Below are 21,201 nucleotides of genomic sequence, written 5' to 3' on the forward strand. Positions count from 1 at the left end.
GTCAGCCATTTGTTCTTTTGTCATAGACAGTGTCAGAGCTGAGGCCTTGGGAACTTAATTTAGCTTATAATAGCACAGCTTTCATTTATAATTTAGTCTGAAGGTTCCAGCCCAGGGTCAAAGTAATAAATGACTGTAGATATAATGGCTTCAGACATGGGATCTGACTGCATCTCCTCAGCCTGTGGTGCCTTTCCCCACCTCTGTGCTTGACCTTGGCTGTTCCTTGTGGTCCCTCTGTCCCACCATCATAGGGATTTGTATCTCTGCTTGCTGTATTAGATTTTGGAGCGAATCCTGCTGAAAGTATCTCTGCAGAAAGTGTCTACATCTGTGGGATGTTTAAGCAGAACCAGTTCCCTCAACAATGACATTTGAAAGAAAATGTATATGAAGTACCATACAGAGGTGGGACTTGAGGTGAGGTACTTTTGTGGATCCAGGAATTTGTTAAAGTTTGGTGAGCAGTAGGTCTTACAGTTCTGGGCATTGAGAAGAAAATCATCAAATGTTTTTTTTTCTCCCTAAGGTACATTCAGCTGTAGAATGTGGTCCTTGTTTGTTGTGGCTGCCACACTGGGATATGCAAAGCAATGAGCAATGTCACAGGCATTTAGGCCATGTGAGATCACTAGATCAGCGTTTAAAACGTACATGTGGCTAGTTTCTAGTGGTTTGGAGGGTTTTTTCTGCTTCAGAGGAAGCAGTCTCTGCTCCTGTAAGGAAAGACCTTGCATTTAATATTCTTTCTGCATTGTCCTAAACTTGAATTATGGATTTCTGCTGCCATCACAGGAAGATTTCTTGGCCAGACATGCTAGAGGCATGCATCCGTTTCTCCTTTATAGTGATAATTTTGTGACATTTCTCAATGTTAGCTAAGGCACTTAAGGTGGGCTGCCAACTACCCAAGTGACAACTGCTGTTTGTGGTATTTGACGGGTATTTTCAAGATTGTTAGCCTATTAACAAGCCACTTGTAAAGTTTCTTGGCATATTGCAGTGAATAAAAACACACTACAGGAAAACAAAAGCTATTATCTTCTGGTTTAAAACATGGTATTTAATTTGGAATATCTTTTTTAAAAATGCAAATTAATGCTTTTCTCTCTAGTCTGCCCTAACTGGTTGCCTTAATAGGTCTTGGGGGCAGGGAAAGCTGAATTATCAGGAAAGGTAACAGAATTTTGTCTTGAAACTTTTCTTCTTGTTAATCTTTCTGGTCTTTTAGCCTTCATTTCTATAAAGCTTTACAGTTGGCATTTCAGTTGTTTAGGCATTACCAGAACATTGTGGGTACTGCTCACTTTCCAGCATTTGTCTACAGTTTCTTGCAGCAGCATCCGAGGGTACTTGGCTTTGAGGGCTTGGAGTTACTTTCCTCATGAATGAATTTTCAGTCATGGAGCCTCTAAGTTTAATTCTCTGGCAGAAAATGGCTTCACATCTCTCTGTTTCTGTCCGACAGTTCTTTGCCAAATAACCTTTGGTTTACTTTCCTCAGACATATTTAAATCTGTTGCTTCTCTTGAACTTGAAGAGACTTTTAAATCTTTGAGCTCCATAGCTTAGTATTCATATCTTTTGTAAATGTTAAATTAGTTCAGGCTCTATATTTGTCCATGAATCTAAGTCTTAAAACTTTAACTTGTCCCACAGTTCTTCCTGCTTTGGAAAGCTTTGCACAGACCCTCTGACACTCATTTTGTCACTTCCACACCCTCTTCCCTGTGTCACTGCCAGTGTCCAGACCAGCTGTTTCCACTTCTGCACATTCTTTAATCTGCTGCACAGTAAGGTCACCTTTCCCTGTCTTCTCACTGCTTGGCAGCTTCAGGTAGGATGCACAGGCATAGCACCGCAAGCAGGAATGGAGAGAGGAGGAGCAGATTTCCAGAATCCATCATAAACTCTGAATTAAAAAAGAATGTCTTAGCTGGATGCTAGGCAAGATTTCCTGTTTTGATGTTCTAATATTGTGCAGAGCAGGAAAGTAGATAGGAATACAAGTCTTAACCTTCACTGTTTTGTCATCAGTCTATGTATATTTTCAACTTCCCTTCAGCTCCAGACCTTTCCTTCATTTGTATTCAATTATATGCCTTAATGCATATACTTAATAGCTTTTACTAATTTAAATGAATTGCAATACAAACATAAACTTAAGATTTTTACAAACTCTGGTATCTAAATGAAGAAACTTCTGAAGACCAAGAGGCTGTCTCTTTTTTTCTTATGGCTTTTCAGTCAGTTCTGTGTTCTGGATGTGTATGTTCTGTACCCCAGCTTGGTGGTTCCTTTCTTCTTTGTTTTGTGGAGTAGCAATAGTGACAGCATCTTAATTATTTTCTGCCGTGCCCCTAAGTTTTGTGGTCAAGTCTTGTGATTATTCACAGAATATCCTGAATTGGAAGGGGCCCACAAGAATCATCAAGTCCAACTCCTGGCCCTGCACAGGACAGACCCAAAATCACACCATGTGCCTGAGAGCATTGTCCAAACACTTCTCAAACTCTGTCAGCCTTGATACAGTGACCGCTTCCCTAGGAGCCTCTTCCAGTGCCCAAGCACCCTCTGGGTGAAGAATCTTTTTCAGATACTCAACCTAAACCTCCCCTGACACAGCTTCTGACTGTTCCTTCAGGTCCTGTCACTGGTTATCACAGAGAAGAGATCAGTGCCTGCCCCTCCTCTTCCTCTCCTGAAGAGGCTGCAGACTGCAATAAGCTCTGCCCTCAGTCTCCTCTTCTCCAGGCTGAACAAACCAAGTGACCTCAGCTGCTCCTCATAAAAGGCTTCACAATTCTTGTGACTCTCCTTTGGGATGTTCTCTAATAGCTTAATGTCTTTATTACACTGTGATGCCCAAAACTGCACACAGCTTGAGGTGAGGACACTCCAGTGCAGAGTAGAGCAGAACATTCCTTGGCTTAGATAAAAGTAGTGTTTTCACATAGTCTTCCTTGCAGCTGTTGGGCAGGTTACTTTCTGCTTGAATCTGAATGTGCACATTCCATTTACTGTTGATAAAAGTTACCAGCTGTAAATATTTTGTTGCTAAAGTTTAACTGTAGTTGACGGATGTTGATACTGGTTGAGTGTTCAGCATAGTAGACCACATATGGAGAATCCCTGAAATGCTTCCAGTGGAGTCTGGGGTTTCAACAAGTCTTCTGGGAGGGCTTTGCCTGGTGGTTGTGAAGGTTACAAAACTGGGAGCTTTGATCATGTGGGCTTCCTGAGCTGGGGAAGAAGACAAGTAGAGCCTGATGGTGAGAATGGAAGGAAAGCCCAAAAGAAATGGATGTTGGGTGTCCATTAACTATTATAGAACTTGCTGTCCGGTTGGGCCATACTTGAACAAGAAAATGCAATAGCTAAACTTCCACTAAAGGTTGTGGAGGAAACCTGAACACCTGCCCCAGGGACCTATCTATTTCCTGCAACTACGATATAATGGTGCATCCTGAAGAATGGGTTCAGTGAGTGGATGTTCCTTTACGGTAGTCAGACCTGCTTCAGAAGAAAGCTGCAGGTACCAGGGTCTTGGGATGGCTTGGGGTATATCTCCAGTACGAAGAACATGTGCTGTTCTAAACTGATGTTTTTTCCCCTTTCTTCCCTGTAGCCTCGTCACGTGTTCAACATGCTGAAGAAGTATGTGCGTGCTGAGCAGAAGGACAGACAGCACACCCTCAAACACTTTGAACACGTCCGCATGGTAGACCCAAAGAAAGCTGCCCAAATCAGGTCTCAGGTAATCCCCACTGAGGGTTACTGTTTGTTCATAACTGTTTCATAAATAGTTTCATAAACTGTTCATAAATTTCTGTCAATGTATTTTTTACAAACTGCCCAACTCCTTTCTATGGACAGCTTTACATGCAATAAAAATAATCTGCTCTCCATTGGAAAGCAAAGAGGTGTGTTAGTGTGGGTATGATTTTTTGTCTAAGAATTGGAAAACAGGTTTTCTGTCTACCCAGACAGTGAGTCAGTTGTGGGCATTTCCTGTGAGGAGCCTTCCAAAGCATTAATGCTGAGAGCCTTTATTAGTGCTTTGGTAAATAATACCCCTGGGAAAACATCAGTAGCAGATTTAGCAGCCACACATGGTTGTGCTTCCCTCAGCTGAAGCAGCAGAACCAGAAGTGCTGTAGCCATTTGACTGCAACCAACCTTTCTATAGTCATTGCAGAGGTACTTGTAATGTCTATAAATGTGATTACTGCGATGCACTTGAGTTTAATGTGTTCTTTTAAAATAGGCACTGTAGTTCATGGCATTTTAGCTGCTGAATGTTACTTAATGTGTATGTTTTGGAGCAGTTTTTGTTGCCTTCATAAATCATGAAGGCTAAAAAAGCAAAAAAAAACCCCCAAGGTTGAAGATGTAGCTGGCTTTCAAAACAGCAATTAAAATTGGAGGCACAATGGATAAGCTGTAAAAACAGTATGCTGTAATCTGTGGAATCTGCTGTTGTTCCCTCTGCAGGATTCAAGGCCAGGTACTGTTCCAGACATAGTTTTTGAACTGACTGGTATTGCTAAAAGCCAAATCAAACCATGTACCTCCCTGAATGGCAGATTAGACTTCTCAAACAATTATGTCAGCCAGATGTGTACACAGAAATCGTGCTGTCTTGAAATTGCTGGAGTTAGAAATGCATCCTTCTAACACTCTTCTGCAGTGACCGTTGCTTTTGTCTTGTCACCTAACATGACTTTGTAGTTTCTAAGTCACTGGATTGTTTAATAGCAAACACCACTGCAGGTTGTGTGGCAGCACAGGTGAAGAATGGAAACTGATATTTCAATGCAAGAAGTACAGTGTATTACTTAGTATGTTGTTACAGGAATGAGTATTGATACAGCATCTTTGTTTCTTGAATTGGTCAGAAGGTCGAGAAATACAGCATGGAGGATCTTTTTGTGAAACTTCTTTTCAGCAGAAAATGGAAAACAAAATACTTTGCTCCAAACCATAAATACTGTGTTTGGATTCTAAGAAATCCTACCACTGTTTCATTAAAATTGCTTTTTGCAGCTGGTTTTCCTTTTTAGGCTTAATTATCCTGTCAGTCTTCTAAGTCTTTTAAAATGCATTTCAATTCCTCTTTCTACTGAAGACAGGTGATACTTAGAGTACCCTGGGGGAGCATTTATCATGTGATGTCGTGACTCAACCCATAGCAATGTGAGGACACCTGAGGCAATAGAGCTGTAATCACATGAGGCAATGCAGTAATGCTTCTGAGTGGAAATATTTTTGTTTTCAGCTGAAAATGCTGGCAAGTGCTTTTAGAAAGCTGTTTGTTTAGGTTTTTTTCAGAGAGCTATTTCTTTTTGCCATATTGGGATTTAATAAATAAATAAATTAAACAAAACAACTGAAACACTTTGATGCAGCAATCATTGTGCCTCACTTGGTTTGTGTGTTCTGTGAAAACTTGGGCAAATGTAAATGGTGCTGAAAGATGAATGAGGCTGTGAATTTCTGCCACAATAGCTGCTTGTGTACATGCTCTGCCCCACAGCAAATGTAAATCCCTACTTAAAATTACTGCATTCCTATGGGATATCAGGTAATTGCTATGGAAAAGCATCTAGAAGCTGTTTTTGTAGCAGCTATAGGAGAGAGGGGAATTTTGTAATGGATTTGACAGCTTTAGTACATAGAGCATATTGAAATCTTATACCTGGAACAAGTGAAAACTATCTTGCTTTCTGTAACATATGAAATTTGTGATAATGTCAAGTTATCCATAGTATTCCCCTTCTTAAAATACCTCTTTTTCCATAGGTTATGACACATCTACGTGTGATATATGAACGCATGAACCAGTCTCTCTCCTTCCTCTACAATGTGCCTGCTGTGGCAGAGGAGATCCAGGATGAAGTTGGTATGCCAACTATTAATGTGAAATAAGGGATATATTTCTGTAATGAAAAATCACCACCAAAAGCTAAAATACATCATCTCACTTTTCCTATTGATACACTGTCTCAACTGAAAAATGGGAAAGTAAACATACCAATGTTCTTAAATTTTAAATTAAGTTATAATGAACACTTGGAAGACAAATCCTGTATAAACCCATGCAGTGGCATCATCATATTGTTATAAATGTCTTCCCTGAAATATGTTAATTGGTATTTGGAGCCTCCATGCTACAGGGATGCAGCTCTTGACAATAGGATTTAGCAAATCCTTGAGTTTGGATATCTAATTTGCATGGTAGATGTTTTGGACATTGCACAGCTAAAAACCTAGTTGCAGACTCAAGCACCCAAGAAAAGTGTAAGTATGAGCTTGACCATATCCTAATGACCCTGCATTTAGTTCTTGGCTAGTTGGGTAAAAGGGTATCTCCTCCCCTTCCACATCTCCAGAACATGAGCTGGGCTGTGGATGAATCAAGTAGCAACAGTCCCATGTTTGCATCTTCCCTGAGTGCTGCCACAGGGAGAGCAGTCCTGCCTTCCATCCAGGGCCACATTGCAAATGTGATTCTTTAAGAGAAATAACACATGGTTAAATGTAAAGGCTGGAGATGGGACAGTTGTTGGATGGAACACCTTTTTTGATAAGATGTAAATGGCAGCTAACAGATCAGTTTCACAAATAACCAGCCTCACGTGACTAAATAAATTATTGATTTCTTTAAAACACAAGGGAGAGAGGCGTATCTCTGCAGTAAGGATTAGGATGCATTTAGGACACAGGGAGGCAGCAGACTGGGAGTAGTAGCGATGGATTCATTTGCCCAAAGCCTAAGTAAGGAAGGAGATGTGCTTCTACTTGTGAGGTGGCTTGAGAGGGGCTGGGGATGAGATCAGGAAGTTGTGGAAGGCATTGAGAGGAAACAAAAAGATAACTGGTTAGTAATTATCCTTCACCATGTGTTTCTGTGCTCTACAATTATGAGGCACTATCTCCAGTCTCAGTCTGACATAGAGTCATTTGGGGAGTAACATCTTAATGACAATTTGAAAACATATCATTTCTGTAGCAAAGAAGATGTCAATACTGATAGGTCTTTGAGATGCTCAGTTTGTTTCCTTGTGCACTGTTATCATTCCCTTGGGGTGTTTGCTTCAAGTTTCAGTTTCTTCTGTTCCTGGTAATGCTTGTGGGTGAGGACATTCTTCTAAATTTTCTTCTCTTTTCTAAAAACTGAAATAGAATGGAAATTTCAGAGTCTTTGAAGGGACATGAGAACAAATGTCTACTAACTGCTGAGTGGTTTAGAAAAATCTGACTCCCAATCTCAAATGTCATACTAATTTTTAGGGGAAAAAAGAGCCTAAAATTAATAGGATATTATTTTAATAAGATGAGAGCAGCTAAGAAATCTCATAGAAAACCTCTGTCACAGTCTCTTGAGTATTTTCTCCCTTCCTTGATTTTTTTGTGTTTTAGGCTGTGCTGAAAATTATTCAAAGTATTGCAAAGTTTAAAGCAATGAATACAGTATTCTCATACTGAGAAGCAGCACAAATTAATATAGAAAAAAGGTTGCTAGAGCCCTGGAGTTCTGGTGCCAAAGTCAGAGATTTTCTCCTCACAGAGGTGATCATCAATGCTCCAATTTATTGTTTATTACACACAAACTTATATCTCATACTTCTAAAAGCATGTGAATAATACAAGCACATTATTGGCTAATAGTTAGTGTCCATGCTTTACAACACGATTCGATTGGTCTCTGCTTGCTGCTGCTTACTGCAAGTTTGTTTTCTTTTGAAACTATTTCAAGGCCACCAGCTTTGCTATGTTCTGCATAGACTGGATTGGGCATACAAGCCTCTAAGTTCAAATTTCTCTCTACAAATTAAAGCACTCTCAGAGCTGGGTAAAATATCAGATCTAGGTAAAATAGTCTTCAGTTATGAGAAGAAAGCCCAATGTCTTTCAGTGTCAGCATTCTTGTTGATAACATTGGCTGTATGCTTGGTTTTGCACGTTGGTTTTAATGACAGTTTGTGGGGCTCATTGCGTCTGTTAAAGGATTCAGTATTCTAGTTTTGAGCACTGATCAGCCTGTTTCAAATTCTGTTCTGAAATTTTTGAATTTCTTAACCTCCTTACTCTTTCTAAACCCATGGAAAAGGACATCTATTACAGCTGCAGAACCTGTGGAGAAGTAAAATTCTAGTAAAATTGCACTTGGTAGCATTCACAGAATTATTACAACTCTCATTAAGAAGATAAGTGTTTCATTAAATACCTTTTTTAGAATCATTTACTTAGAAATTCTGCTGATTCAGCTCAGCAGAAAAGCTGAAAAATAAACTAGATAGGACCATCTCACACACAGTGCCTGATTAATAAATTACATGTAAGGAGACATGGTTGAAAATAGTTTTACTTCATTTTTTTTGTGCATTGTAGTTTCAGTTTCAAGTTTCACTTTTTACTGCAGAGTTCTTCATGAGCAGTTTTCACCTTGAGGAATGAGTAATCTTTCCTTTAGAAGGCAGAACTCTGACAAAGGCAGTTTTTCCCTAATTTGAACAAGTAGCTCTCTTAGTAGCAAAATAAATGATATCTAATTTACTGTGAATTTGTACCAGGGTGTTAATTCCTCTTACATCTAATAACGTGCTCTTTTTTACTAGATTTTTCTTATTGCCAGAGATATTATGACCTGTTTTGCACAGTTTCTCCATAGTAGTTGTTGAGAAATTTGAATCTCAGGTCTTGGGACATACATACATACATATATATGTGCATATATTTATATGTGTGTGTGTGTGTATATGTATATGAATAATTTTTTTTATTTGAAACTAAACTAGAAATACTAGAAAATTTCCCTTACACTTTTGTGGCAGTTCACTGCCAAAAGTTCAAACCATGAGTTGTAGGTGGTGTTCTGTCACTGAAAGACAGATGTGCCTGAAAATAAGTTGCACACTCTTGTCTGTTCTATTTGAAGTCTTTCTTCTGAGCAATGAATTTGAATTGTATGAAATAGGTTCTAGAGTTGCTCCGAGAGTGTTTTCTTCAACCATCTGAAGATTTTTTGATTGGTGATCAGATAAATCACGGTGTAGCAGTGGGTCCTTTGAAGTTTCCTTTAAAAATACTGGCTTTATTTGAAGTTCCTTTCTCAAAAGACAGGTTTACAGCCATAGTTTTAATGTGCAGAATCCAAAAATACGAAATTCAACTTCTATGCTAAAAGCAGGCTTTTATGCCTTTTGAAACAGCCTTTTCTTGTTGTTTTCATAACTCCAGCAGAGATGGTGGGAAGAAGTTAAGGTAAAATTTAAGAGTTGTCCTTATCTGCAGGTTTTCATCACCAGTTGGTGTCCCCTGGCCTTAACAGTGGATGTTGTGGTAGGAGTACATGGATAGGTGGAAAGACCCAGAGGGTAGAAAGCAGCACTTAAACGATGTGAGGGTTTTCTTGCTAAGCATTTGATCAATCTACAATGTGCAAATGCCCCAGTGGAGTGACAGGCACTCACTAGATGTGTGAGAAAGGATACTGCTTGGCTGTGTTTTATCCATGATGGGGCAGGGCAAAAAGGGCCAGTGTGAGCATTGCAGAAGGAGGTCTGTGTGACCATGACTGTTCTGACAAAGCTTGGAAAGCATAAGCAGGTCATTTGGGCAGGAGACCATTTGGCGTTCTGGCTGCAAGCGATTTCTCAAGGGGCAGTAATGCAAATGTGCTGAAAACCAGGTCACTGTTGGCAGCTGATATAGTTCTTGGCCTTAAATGGGTGTTCTCACAAGCAAGGGTATGCCCCAAGAATAGGAGAGTGGCACAGAAAATCTGAGAAGATACATTTATTTGCACACTGTAGGTATTTGCCTACTTAGGTGTTTGTACTCACCTTTTCCCTCTGATAAATCTCATATACTATTTAACATGTATAGAAGCCCAGAGAAAGCAATAGCAAGCTTTAAAAGAAATCAGCAGGTCTTTTGAGCACATCCTGCTTTAAATCCTTATTTGATTAGACTGCTTATCCATGTATGCAAAAGGCAATTTATTGCTGAGAGTGGCACAGCAGGCACTGCTTCTGAATCAGAAGCAACGTCAGAGTTTTGTGCATCAGTCACGTGAGCAGACAGTGAACTGAATTTTTAATTCTCTCTTCGTTGCTCATTTCCAAACTGATGTCCTCAGCTCCATATTTTCTAGCCCACCACTGATGAAATATTAAACAGTCTATTAATACCACAGCAGTGCTGTACCTGAGCTCAGAAATACTCAGCTATGTGCAGTAAGTAAAAGAATACGATTTCTTCTGTCCCTTGGCATATGGAATCAAGCTATTGTTATTTTATTATTCTGTTCCACTCTGCCTATCTTGTTCTGCTGCAGCATTTTCTGGGTACCACACTCAAATTACATAGCTAGAAGAGAGGACAAAGCCAGGCAGAGCCCGGATCACTGCTTGCTTTCAGATTCATGGAGTGTGCTCTGGGTCAAGTATTTGTGTGCTCCAGCCTAGCATGACAAAATTTGAACAAGAGAGATTTTCCTCCTGACATTTGCTTTACAACTTCCTGTGAAGATTTTTGTATTTTTAGAAAAAAGACAAGCTGTAGGCTAAAGATATCTGAAGTCTTGCTTTCCTTTAACCCTTCCTCCTTAACCATCAGGCTTCTATACCTGTCAATGGAGGGCCAAGTTAGCACTGCCTCAACTGGCTCTGTTCTTTCAGCATTTATTAGACTAATTGTTAATTTCTTATTTCTAGTTTCTGACCTGTAGTTGATCCACAGCTTTGTGCATTTCTTACCATGAGTTGAATGAGGATGGTGTTCTCTGTTCATTCTGTGGTATCCTGCTTAAGAAGTTTGAGGGCATTAGTTGCTTGCCACAGGCTAACAGTCCAAAAAACCATTGTGGTTTGGGGACTCATACTGGGGACTCATATTGCAAAACTAAAACATGCCCTTGGGGGCTTTGCAAAACCAAACTCTTGGTCTGTCCTGTTCGGTACCTTTTGTTTTGTGATTGTTTTCTTCATCCTCTTCCTTAAAATACTATATTTTGAGTATTTATTTAGAAATGTGCTTCAGACTGCAATAAGACTTCTCAATGTCTCATTTTTCTGTATCTGTTCCTTTCTGTCTTAAGATTTAGCTGAAGGGAAGAATTCTACCTGCAAAACTATTTAAGATCCTGAAGCAATTTCTGAACCTTTATTTGAAGTTGGGTCGCTGTATCAAGATATCAGAATAATAAAGGGAAGTTGACGTACATTAAATGTGTCAACAGCTTGTTAAAAGGCTGTTGAAAGGTTTCCAAGGGTGTTGCACTTTGGTGGTACAGAATGGTCTAGTACATGGCAAGTAAGAATAGTAATTGCCTTATGATTTATTTAGACTACTAAATTCTTGAAATTACTTTTTGTTTGGGGTGGTGGCAGTTCTCGGTTGCTTCATAGGGACCAGTTCTAGTCTTCTTCTTACAGTAAAGGCAGAGGGCCTGGTTGATTGATTGCAATAATTGCAGTTGATTGATGCAATAATGTCATGCATCAGTGTGGTTATAATGCCTTTTTTTTCTGATCAAGTAAAACTGTGTTGTTGAAGCATGGGTAGATGAATTGCTTGTATATATGTATGGCCAGTCTTCATGGACAAAGATTTGGGAAGGGCTGTCCCTACGTGGGTGTGTCCTTCGAGCCTGCACAGTGGATTTTTTAGGTGAGGCACAGCGTGTGCAGAAGTGGCCCCACCGTTTAACTCCTGAGATTCACCTGCCACGACCAAGCGAGCTTGGACGGTGATGACAGTGAAGTCCTCAGGACTAGAACCTACAGCCCCCGGTATTCTCAGGAGGTCTCCCATCCAAGTACTAACTGGGCCTGACCTTGCTTAGTTTCCAAGATCTGGTGAGATCAGATATCGGGGTGTCATTTAACTGCCCTCACAGATGAATTAGCACTCTAGGATTTGTCTGTACTGGGACAGATCACATTCAGTGAACTGGCATAGAGAAAGATGAGGAATTGTCATCAGTGTTGCCCTTGCTCAGGAGAGTTGAGTTTTGCACCAGTTGACAAGTGTGCTTAATCCAACCAAGGTAAATCCAGTGTGCAGCTGCAGTAGTTACAGAAATCCATAACTAAGAAAGGTTGGACAATGACTTTTATGCTTTCTGTCAGTCTGGTGGTCAGTGACATTGTCATTTCTAAATTGCCCTAGGCACTTGGCTAATACTGAGTAGGGGAGTGTTCAGTTTGGGGGGCAAGGAAACATCATCTTTGCCAAACCATAAGTATTGAATTTCCACCTTCATCTCTTTAAAACCAGCACATTTTTCCATGGGAGCAAGTCTTCCATGGAGATTTGTTTGGTATATCTGCACCACACAGATGTCCCAGTGAACTTTAAACAGAGTTTCTAGAAGTAGCATGATTATGTGTCGGTCTTGCAAAAGGTTCTGTAAAAACTGCCTTCCAGTTCTCAAGGGGCTGTTTGGTGTGTCTGTACTGTGTCATACAGACTTACCATTCCTGACATTCTGCTCTGCCCTCTGTGCCCATAAGGATAATGCAACTGGAATAAGCAGTCAAAAGCAGCCTTCAGAGAATGTGTATTTGCACAGGTGCCCTGGAGTGACTTGCAGCACTAACTATGCTTGTGCTTTCTCCCCCAATTGATTTGACTTGCTTGTGTGTATCCAATAACCTTAGCTTTTCAAAGAAAAAATTTTAATTTTCTGTGAAGTTGTTATTTACCTTTAATCTTCTCCCTTGAAGACCTATGTCATTCAGCTGAATAGATGGATTGTTAGGACTCCAGTGAAAAATGTGCTGCTGAGTCAGTGGTTAAAGATCACAGAGTTCTCACACAAAAGCAAATGAAGTCTGTGTTAAGCTTTATGTGGCAACATTGAGATAGATTTTCATATGCTTGAATACTGACATATGGCTCAGGTGGACTGCCTGAATAACAGTTAAGGCCTTTTCCACCCAAGGACATAGTTTTTTAAAACATTTGGCTAGTTCATACATGTATGTGCATATATACGCACACGCGCGCGTGCACGCGCTTACTTCAGTTGTTTTTTTTCTTTAATCATCACAAACTTTTGGTCTTTACTAAGCCATCAATTTTGCCGCTTCTTATTCTCTATAAAATATTTTTACAATTGTTTAAATGTCATAAATAGGAAGATACCATTTGTTGGAGTAAGGTTATGTAGTTGGTTTTTGTAGGGAATCAACAATGTCACAGAAGCACAGAATGACTGAGGTTGGAAGGAACCTCTGAAGATCATCTGGTCCCATTCCCCTGCTCAAGCAGGGCTACCCAGAGCCAGTTGTCAGTGCTTGGTCACACTCAAGTAAAAGAGTGTTTACTGATGTTCAGAGGGGGCCTCCTGTATTTCAATTTGTGCCCATTGCTTCTTGTCCTGAAACAGCACCACGGAAAAGAGCCTGCCTTTGTCCTCTTTGCCCTCTTCCACATTAGTGTATATTTATACACATTGGGAGATCCCCCTGAGCCTTCACTTCTCCAGGTTGAACAGTCCCAGCTCTCCCAGCCTTTCTCATAGGAGGGATGCTCTCCAGTCCCTTGACCACCTCTGTGTCCCTGCACTGGACTCTCTCCAGCATGTCCATGTCTCTCTTCTACTGAGCAGCCCAGAACTGGACACAGTCCTCCAGACCTCACCAGTGATGAGCAGAGGACAAAGGTCCCCTTCCTCCACCTGCTGCCCTGCTTTGCCAGTGAAGCCCAGGAGACCACCTTCTTTTCCAGCAAGGGCACAGTTCTGGCTCATGTTAGTTTGGTGCCCACTAGGACCCACCCCAAGCTATTCCCTGCTGAGCTGTTTTCAGCTGCTCAGCCCTCAGCATTTCTTGGTGCATGGAGTTGTTCGCCAGGTGCAAGAATTTGCACTTCTAGGTGAATGAACTGTGCTCCCTTCTTGTGTTATATTCTAACCTGCAAGGGTATTTGCCAGCTGGAATGACAGTTCTGTGTTGCTTTGTAAATTTTGCACACCATTTTGGAGCTTAAAAGAGCCAAAGAACCTTAGTTACTTCTCCAGGTTGGAGACTCAGCTCTGTCTGCTGGTATAAGATGTCCTTTGCTGCAGCTCAGGAGAGAAGGAAAAAAATCCTGGAAATAGATCCAACATTTGCCTCTTCTAAGCATCTCTTATTTTCTGTCCAGAATATTGAACTGTCATGGAAAATTAGACAGAGAATTGTAGATGATTAAAATAGATATAAATGTATTTCACTGACACTGATGTTCTGAAATGCTTTCATTAGCAATGTACTATATCCTCCCCGTCTTTTGTAGCTAAATGGTCTATTGTGTGCTGTCAAGGGCACTAATGTTCTTCAGAAAAGATTTGAATCCTGACTTCTCTCGGCACAAACCCTCTTTCCATCTCATAAATATTGTGAACTTCAGCCAGTAAAAGAGCCAGCTTCCTCCGGGGCTCAAAGATACCAAGAAAAGGATAAATGGTTTCACATGATTTTTTCATCAGGGAAAGAAGTGGGACGTCTTGTTTTCTAGTTCAGAAATTTAATCAGAATAAAAAGGTCTTATAAAGTTTATTAGAAGAGTGTTTTCCTCTGGTTTGAGTAACGCAGTTCTGTTTCACCTGAACCTCTAAGAAATCTGATCTCATGATCCAAGTGTTAGAACTGAAAACCAGGAACTTCTGATAATAATTGTGGACTTGTAGTTTATAAACAAAGTAATTTTTTAATTTTCTAAGCATCTGCTATTTCAATGAGTATTTAAATCTTCCATTCTAAAATAATTAATCCTTTAGCAGAGAAGGTTTAAAGGTATTGCCTTGGTTTTCGTCAGGAGCTGATGGCCAGAGTACTGTCCTGCATTGATAGATCCTACTTGAAGTCCCTGTTCTGTGTTCTTTCCATTACTCCAGCCTGAAGTATTTTTTCATGGACACTTCTTTTTAAATACCAAGTTGTCATCCCCACTACAGTTCCTACAGGGAATTTATGACCATGAGACCACTCTGGGGTCACAGCGACAGCAGAGTGAGGCAGTGTCCACTTGTTTCATTACCCCTCTGGAGGAGTGTAGAGGTGATCTTGTGCACCATCGAAAAAAGTGCACTAAGCTTTGACTATTTGATTATTGGTTGTATTGTTTCCTGTTTTTTCTTGTTTGGTTGGATACATGGAAATGTGGATTTCATCAGGATTGTGTTCTAAATCTCCAGTCATTTCACTTGTTGTTTTCTGGTGTCATGAAGACAACAGACTGAGAAATTCTGTTTTGGAAAGTGTTGTTTCTGCTAGCAGTGGGGCTAACGTTGTGTGAAAATGTTGAATTTGTATTATTTTAAATCAATATACTGCATATGTTTGATTTTAAAAAGCAGCATAGGTCAGAAGTACCTCATAGCTACAGATTTGCTTGTAAACTTCTAGTAGAGTTGATTTCCTGCTCTTTTGTGTCTTCAGTGAAAGTGAAAAGAAAAGCTGGAGCACTTGTTTTTGAGATGCTACAGATAAAACACATAGTGGTACCAAAATTTTAAAGTATGATTTTAGTCTCTCATGAAGCGAGATGTTTTCTCTCGGCCTCTCTCATTAGTATTTCCTAATAATTCCTTCTACCATTATGCTGTAAGGAGCTAGTAAGTTAGTTCATCATGTGCCAAATTAAAGATGCCATTCCTTTTTTTGGGTAGATAACAAATTTCTGAAAATATCTTACAGTTGTCCAGTTTGCCAATAGGATCTGAGAGCAAGTGAGCTCAGCTGAGCTGCACCCTCTGAAAGCATAGCACCCATTCAGATGGGGAGGCTTTGGCTGGGTCAAACATTGCCTGCTTATGGAAATGTCATTATGCTGAGATACTAGAAATTTTCTTGATGCAAAAATATATGTGTAATTTTATTCATAAATGTGTCATCTTCCTGTCATCCTAAATCAGGTTAATGGTGTCAGTGTCCTCAAGTACTGAAGCAGCCCAAAATTGTGGGAGCACAGGCACTCCACAGCATCTCTCTTGCTTCATTTTTGCCATTGAATGATGAATTTTCTTTTCCCAGTTAACCTGTTTTGGTAACACAGTTGTGTCATTCTGGGTGGTTCACTCTAAGATCAGATTCCTAGTAGGGAGTGTTAGACCGTGAAAGAAGCAAAGTAATCATCTTAATTCTTACATGCCAGCACATTGCAAGTGTCCAGTGAGAACCAGTTACAGACTGTCTGCGCAAGCTATGTAGTATAGCCTTATATATGATATATTACAGAGCTAATGTGTCAGTCGTCACCGCCAGAGAAGTCTCTGGAATTGTTGTCCAGAGGAATTCAAACACTAACATCTGAACTGCATCCTTATGGGCAGGTATTCTGAGGGGTATGGCTGTGCCCCTGATGCCAATGATGTACAAAGTTTTGCTTTATTCAAACATAGCTTTCTTTTCAGATGTGCAGAGTGGAAATTCACAGGTGCTTATTATGGTCAAAAATATCTGTGGTGTTCTTGCTAGGTAAGCTCTTACTATTGGGATACGAAGGGAAAAGAGTTGCTGGGGAGATGTGATTTTACAGAATGGCTGGATTGATGGAGATGTTGCAGTCAGTCCCCATGCATGTGGGGTTGCAAACAAAACAATCTTTGATCAGTACAACCTTCTCCTGCCATGTAATTCTCATATACCCAATTCAGCTGAAAAACACATTTTCTGAGTTCCAGTTTTTGCTCTGTTCTGCTACCTACTTTTAGATGATGCATATGAAAACTGGCATAAAAGCCATCACAATAAGTCACATCCCACTTCATAGATATATTCACTAAATTTAATAAATGTATCTCTTTAGAATACTTGGGCAACCCAGGATACATTTGGCCTATAAAGTGCTGAAACTGCAGTTAATAAATAAGTTTTGGTGAATTTTGATTTAAACTATTATAAGTCAAATAAATGTTCTCTCTTGTCCAAAGGTATCAGGGGCAACACAATATTGTTCAATTTTTTATATTTTAATGGATTATTTAGTGATTTCTAAGCTGCTTCCAAGTTCAGTACACATCAGAAGTTGCTGTGCTGACTTTTAGCAGTGCTTATGGAAAATGGTGGGTAACTGACTGTTTTCAGGTGTTAGGTAGTGATGGAGTGTTGGGTTCTACTTCAGTTTTGAGTTGTACTGCATATTATAAGGTTGGCAAATAAATATGATTATTTTTATCAGTAAATAAGACCAATAAATAATTTATAAATAAATAAGTAAATAATTATTTTTAGAAAATGGACTATAAAATTCTCTAGTACTATTTCATAAAAATGGGGAGGTTTGCAGAGTAGTTTCACTTATATAAGCCACTTAAGATGGAAATGTACTTGGCCTTTTCTATTCATAAGCTTGCGGAGGAATAATCATTACTGATTCAGCTGACAGAAATATCAGTGACAATTGGTGGAGTTGTTTATTTGTTTTAATTTAGAATCTGCAGCCTATTTTGAAGAACTTAATGACATGTTAATTTGGAATTAAATATGGAGTTAAATTTAAACTTGGGGAGTTTGTCACAGTTATGTGGATCAGGATGATGACATATAATGTGTGTTCTTGATTATGGTATAGTTTCAATTCAATTTTTTTCCCAAATATTTTTTAATTTTTCCTTGTCTACCTTAATACTGGATTGTTGCCATGGCTTACTTGGAGGGGAACTTTTAACATACTAGAAATGAGAGATGTCAGTGCTGAAAACATTGGGCTGAGTGCACAAAATACTGTGTTTCATTCAGAATTTTTACCCAGAAGAGTGCCATAACATGATTGTAAGATTTTTTCTGCATTCAATCCAGAGCTTTTGAGGCTATGAATTGTGAATTACCTTTTTGAGGCAATATTATTAATTTAACCAAATTGAATGAGGAGACCACAGAAATGGACAAAAAGGCATAAAGTTTTTAAAGAGAAGAGCAGGGTCTTTAATTTCTGTTTAATAACTCTCAAAGATGACACAGGCTTCTTTTTTGGGACTTATTTTATCACACAAGCTTCCTTTAATACTCTCTGCTTTGAACTGTGAGGGAACTGCAATCATTAAACAGATGACTGGCTGTTAAATACTAAAAATATTATAAATGTGCTCACAGCTATAACCATATATTGATATTAATTTTAGTTAATAACTATTTCATGTAGCTGTCAGGTAGTTAAGGATCTGTAGTAATTACAGTGTTCTGTCACTGGAGGTAAAGGGTGTCATAGCAGCCTTCTTAGACAATTAGACAAAATTTCAGACCTTGAGTTTCATAGCAGACTGTGAAAAGGGGAGAGGATGATTCTGGTTCTTCTGTGAAGAAGTGGTGTGGAAATTCTCATGAACCTTTGCTCAGAGGTCTCAGTAATTACATAGCCATGTACAAAACTAAATTTGCATTGAAGTCCATCTCTAATGAAAAAGGCACTAAGGTCTTATTGAAATTAATCATTACACAGTAATAGATGTTTTCCTGAATTGGATCATCCAAGCTTTGGACACTATTCGCTACCAGAAAACTTGGAAAAGAGCAATTGCTTGGTATATAAGATACACATCTTTGGGAGTTTTTTTATGATGTAAGGTGAAAAGTGAGCAAGGCAAATTGAACTGAAACCTTATTCCATGTACCTGATGATAGAAGGAGACTCGCTTGGGTTGTTTTTATATCCGGAAACAGCAAAATCCACATATGCTGAAAGAGGAGAAGGCAGTAAGAAATGGTAAAGAAATGGAAGTGTTTCAAGTTGTGATTTTTTTGAAAATACATTAGAAGCATGGGGGGTTTTAGTATGGTTCTAATTATTGCATGTATTCTTAACTTGAGATGTCTATTTTCTAAAGTTAGGTCCTTAGCCAACAAGGTATTGTCCAAGGCTATGGGATGGTTATTCCCCTACTGATTTCTAGGAAAAAATGTCTTAGGTCAATTGTTTCATGATACCTTAAATGTTCCCTTTATGAGAACTTGAAAAAGGCAAAGTCTTTTCACCTTATTGAAAAAGATTTTCACACACATAAGAAATTTCTGAAATGCAGAGTGCTGCTGCTACTTGCTCCTTCCCTAGAGGTGATGTCACTAAAGAAGAGAAAACAAAAACTATGAAATGCTGTTTTCCGTGGTTCTTGCTCTTTCTGTTTCCCTTTAACCCTGAGAAGGAGAGACATACTATGCTGTAAAAGTTTCCAGATAAAAAGTCTGTGGCATGATTTCACAGGCTGGCCAGGAGGCAGAGCTTAAATGTGGTGGGGTGGTCACATTTCTCTGTCAGTGTGGATCTAAGCATTGCAGGATGGGCTCATTTCCAATATTTCATCGTAATGATCCAGCATATCACTCCTCTGTCATCCTCAAAGCGTGCAGGCAACAAAACCACTCTCACATCCTCCAGCAGGCAGGTCACTTTCAATAAAGTTCTCACCAGAGTTGCTCTCTAAATCATATTTGACTTTTACTACACAAATCAATTAGTTCAATGCTGAATACCACATAATTGTGTTTTGCAGCTTGATAATGTTGTAATTATGACACCTACCAGGATGTAACATTATGATCACAGAGTGCTTGATTTAGCAAAACATCTTAGAATAACAATATGCTTGAAATTCAGTGGAGCTTCACTCTGCAGTAAGGCACAGGAGGTCTTGATTTCATATTTACCAGGCTGAGAGAGTTCTGATTCGTACAGCTGGCAAGATGGAGACACTCAAAGTTAGTTAAAACCTGGCTGCATTACATCAGTGCAACTCCTTTAGAAGACAACATGGCATATTGAATTAATCTGTAAAGTAGGCGTACAACTGAAAGCTGCAGCTAAACATGTTACCTCTTACCACATCCACTGTAATAAATGTTTGTGTCAGTGTTCTTGGTGAATCTTAATTGGGACATAAAGCATGTGCACAGTTTGAGTGCCTTCAGACTGCTATCAGGCAATGTGTGTGCCCATGCAAATGGAGCCATCGCTATGACTGAAACACTCCAATTTCTGCTGTCAAGAAGAACAGGGAGGGTGCTGACACTTTTTAATTTTGTCATTTTGACAGGATCTGCTCAAAAGCAACTCACTTTGGGAAAACCACATGTTCAGACTGAGTGGTCACTGATGATAAATACAAGACAATAAGACTCTGCATTTATACCAATTTATTTGAGCTGGTTCCCAAGCCCATCTTTGTTGGATCAGTGTGTGTTCTATCACGTAGATGGCATTTAACAAAAGGGATTTGGTGCTGCATCAAAACTATGGCATATAATTTGGTAGTGTCCTAATGAGTCTTAATTAGAGGTGTTTTGGGTGCACTTTGTTTCTAATCTGGTTTAAGACCTTAAATTGCTTTATAGAACTTCCAAAATTATAATTGCTAATTTTAAAGCTGCTTTTCAAGTAAATTCAAAAGCCTTGCACATAATAGTGATTGCAGAGCTTTTCATTTAGTAGATGAGCTCCTTCAAAACACAGCAAACAAATATTATAATTATTTTTGGAAATTTTAAATAATAAACTAGGAGCTAAATAAAAACTACAGTTTGAAAGACAGCTAATAGTTTGCTGGTGTTCCTGGGCAGCAAATGAAGCTGTTCCACATAAATTTTCTGTCATTATAGCTGTGCCAGTGAAGGGCGGGGAAGTAGCCCCAGAGTCCAACATCAGAAACAATGTTGTGTGCCAGTAAAAGGTAGCTACGGTTAGAGCATAGCATGGTTTTTGCCATTCCAGGGCTCCATCACCTCTGTTGGGATTCGTCATGGTATCTTTTCTAGCACAGTGCTCTTTGCAAAGCTTTACAAATAGAAATGTGGTCTAGGGCCGTTGTGGACAAATGGCTTCTAGCAATCCACATCCACCAGAAGACTTTGTAATAGATTTTATTTACTTTCTTCAGCTCTTTCTTTGCTTTTGTGGGTTTAGACAATAGTCTTGAAGGCACGTGTACTGGTATTACACTTTATCCAGTTCCCCAAACATATTTCATTTCAATTTTTCTTGATGCTGTTGTTGAGTAGTATTGACCCATGGGGAAATGCCTGCAGTGAGCACAAGAATGAGTGAAACTTGCTTAGAGATTATGAGAAGCCCAAGAAGAGGTTTATTAAAGTACCAGGAATGAGCCTCTCTCTTATCCTAAGAAAGAAAAGGGTTAGATATCTGAAGGAAAATTCTGGGTGTCTGGAGGAGAAGCAGCATTTGTGCACCCTCACACCAAATCCAGAGCTGGGCGGA

General features: G+C 39.4%; 1 protein-coding gene across 5 annotated transcripts in view; it reads left to right on the top strand.

Moving 5' to 3' along the window:
• The window catches only part of APP (amyloid beta precursor protein), a 208,376-nt gene that overhangs the window by 150,634 nt on the left and 36,541 nt on the right, over window positions 1–21,201 (top strand). For all 5 annotated transcript variants that reach the window (XM_071562894.1, XM_071562884.1, XM_071562914.1 and 2 more), the window contains 2 exons: window positions 3,629–3,757; window positions 5,803–5,902. In XM_071562894.1, coding sequence (XP_071418995.1) covers window positions 3,629–3,757; window positions 5,803–5,902 — 229 coding nt within the window. The remainder of the gene's footprint in view (window positions 1–3,628; window positions 3,758–5,802; window positions 5,903–21,201) is intronic.

This window comes from Pithys albifrons, chromosome 1 (genome assembly GCF_047495875.1).
Source record: "Pithys albifrons albifrons isolate INPA30051 chromosome 1, PitAlb_v1, whole genome shotgun sequence".
NCBI classification, from domain to species: Eukaryota; Metazoa; Chordata; class Aves; order Passeriformes; family Thamnophilidae; genus Pithys; species Pithys albifrons.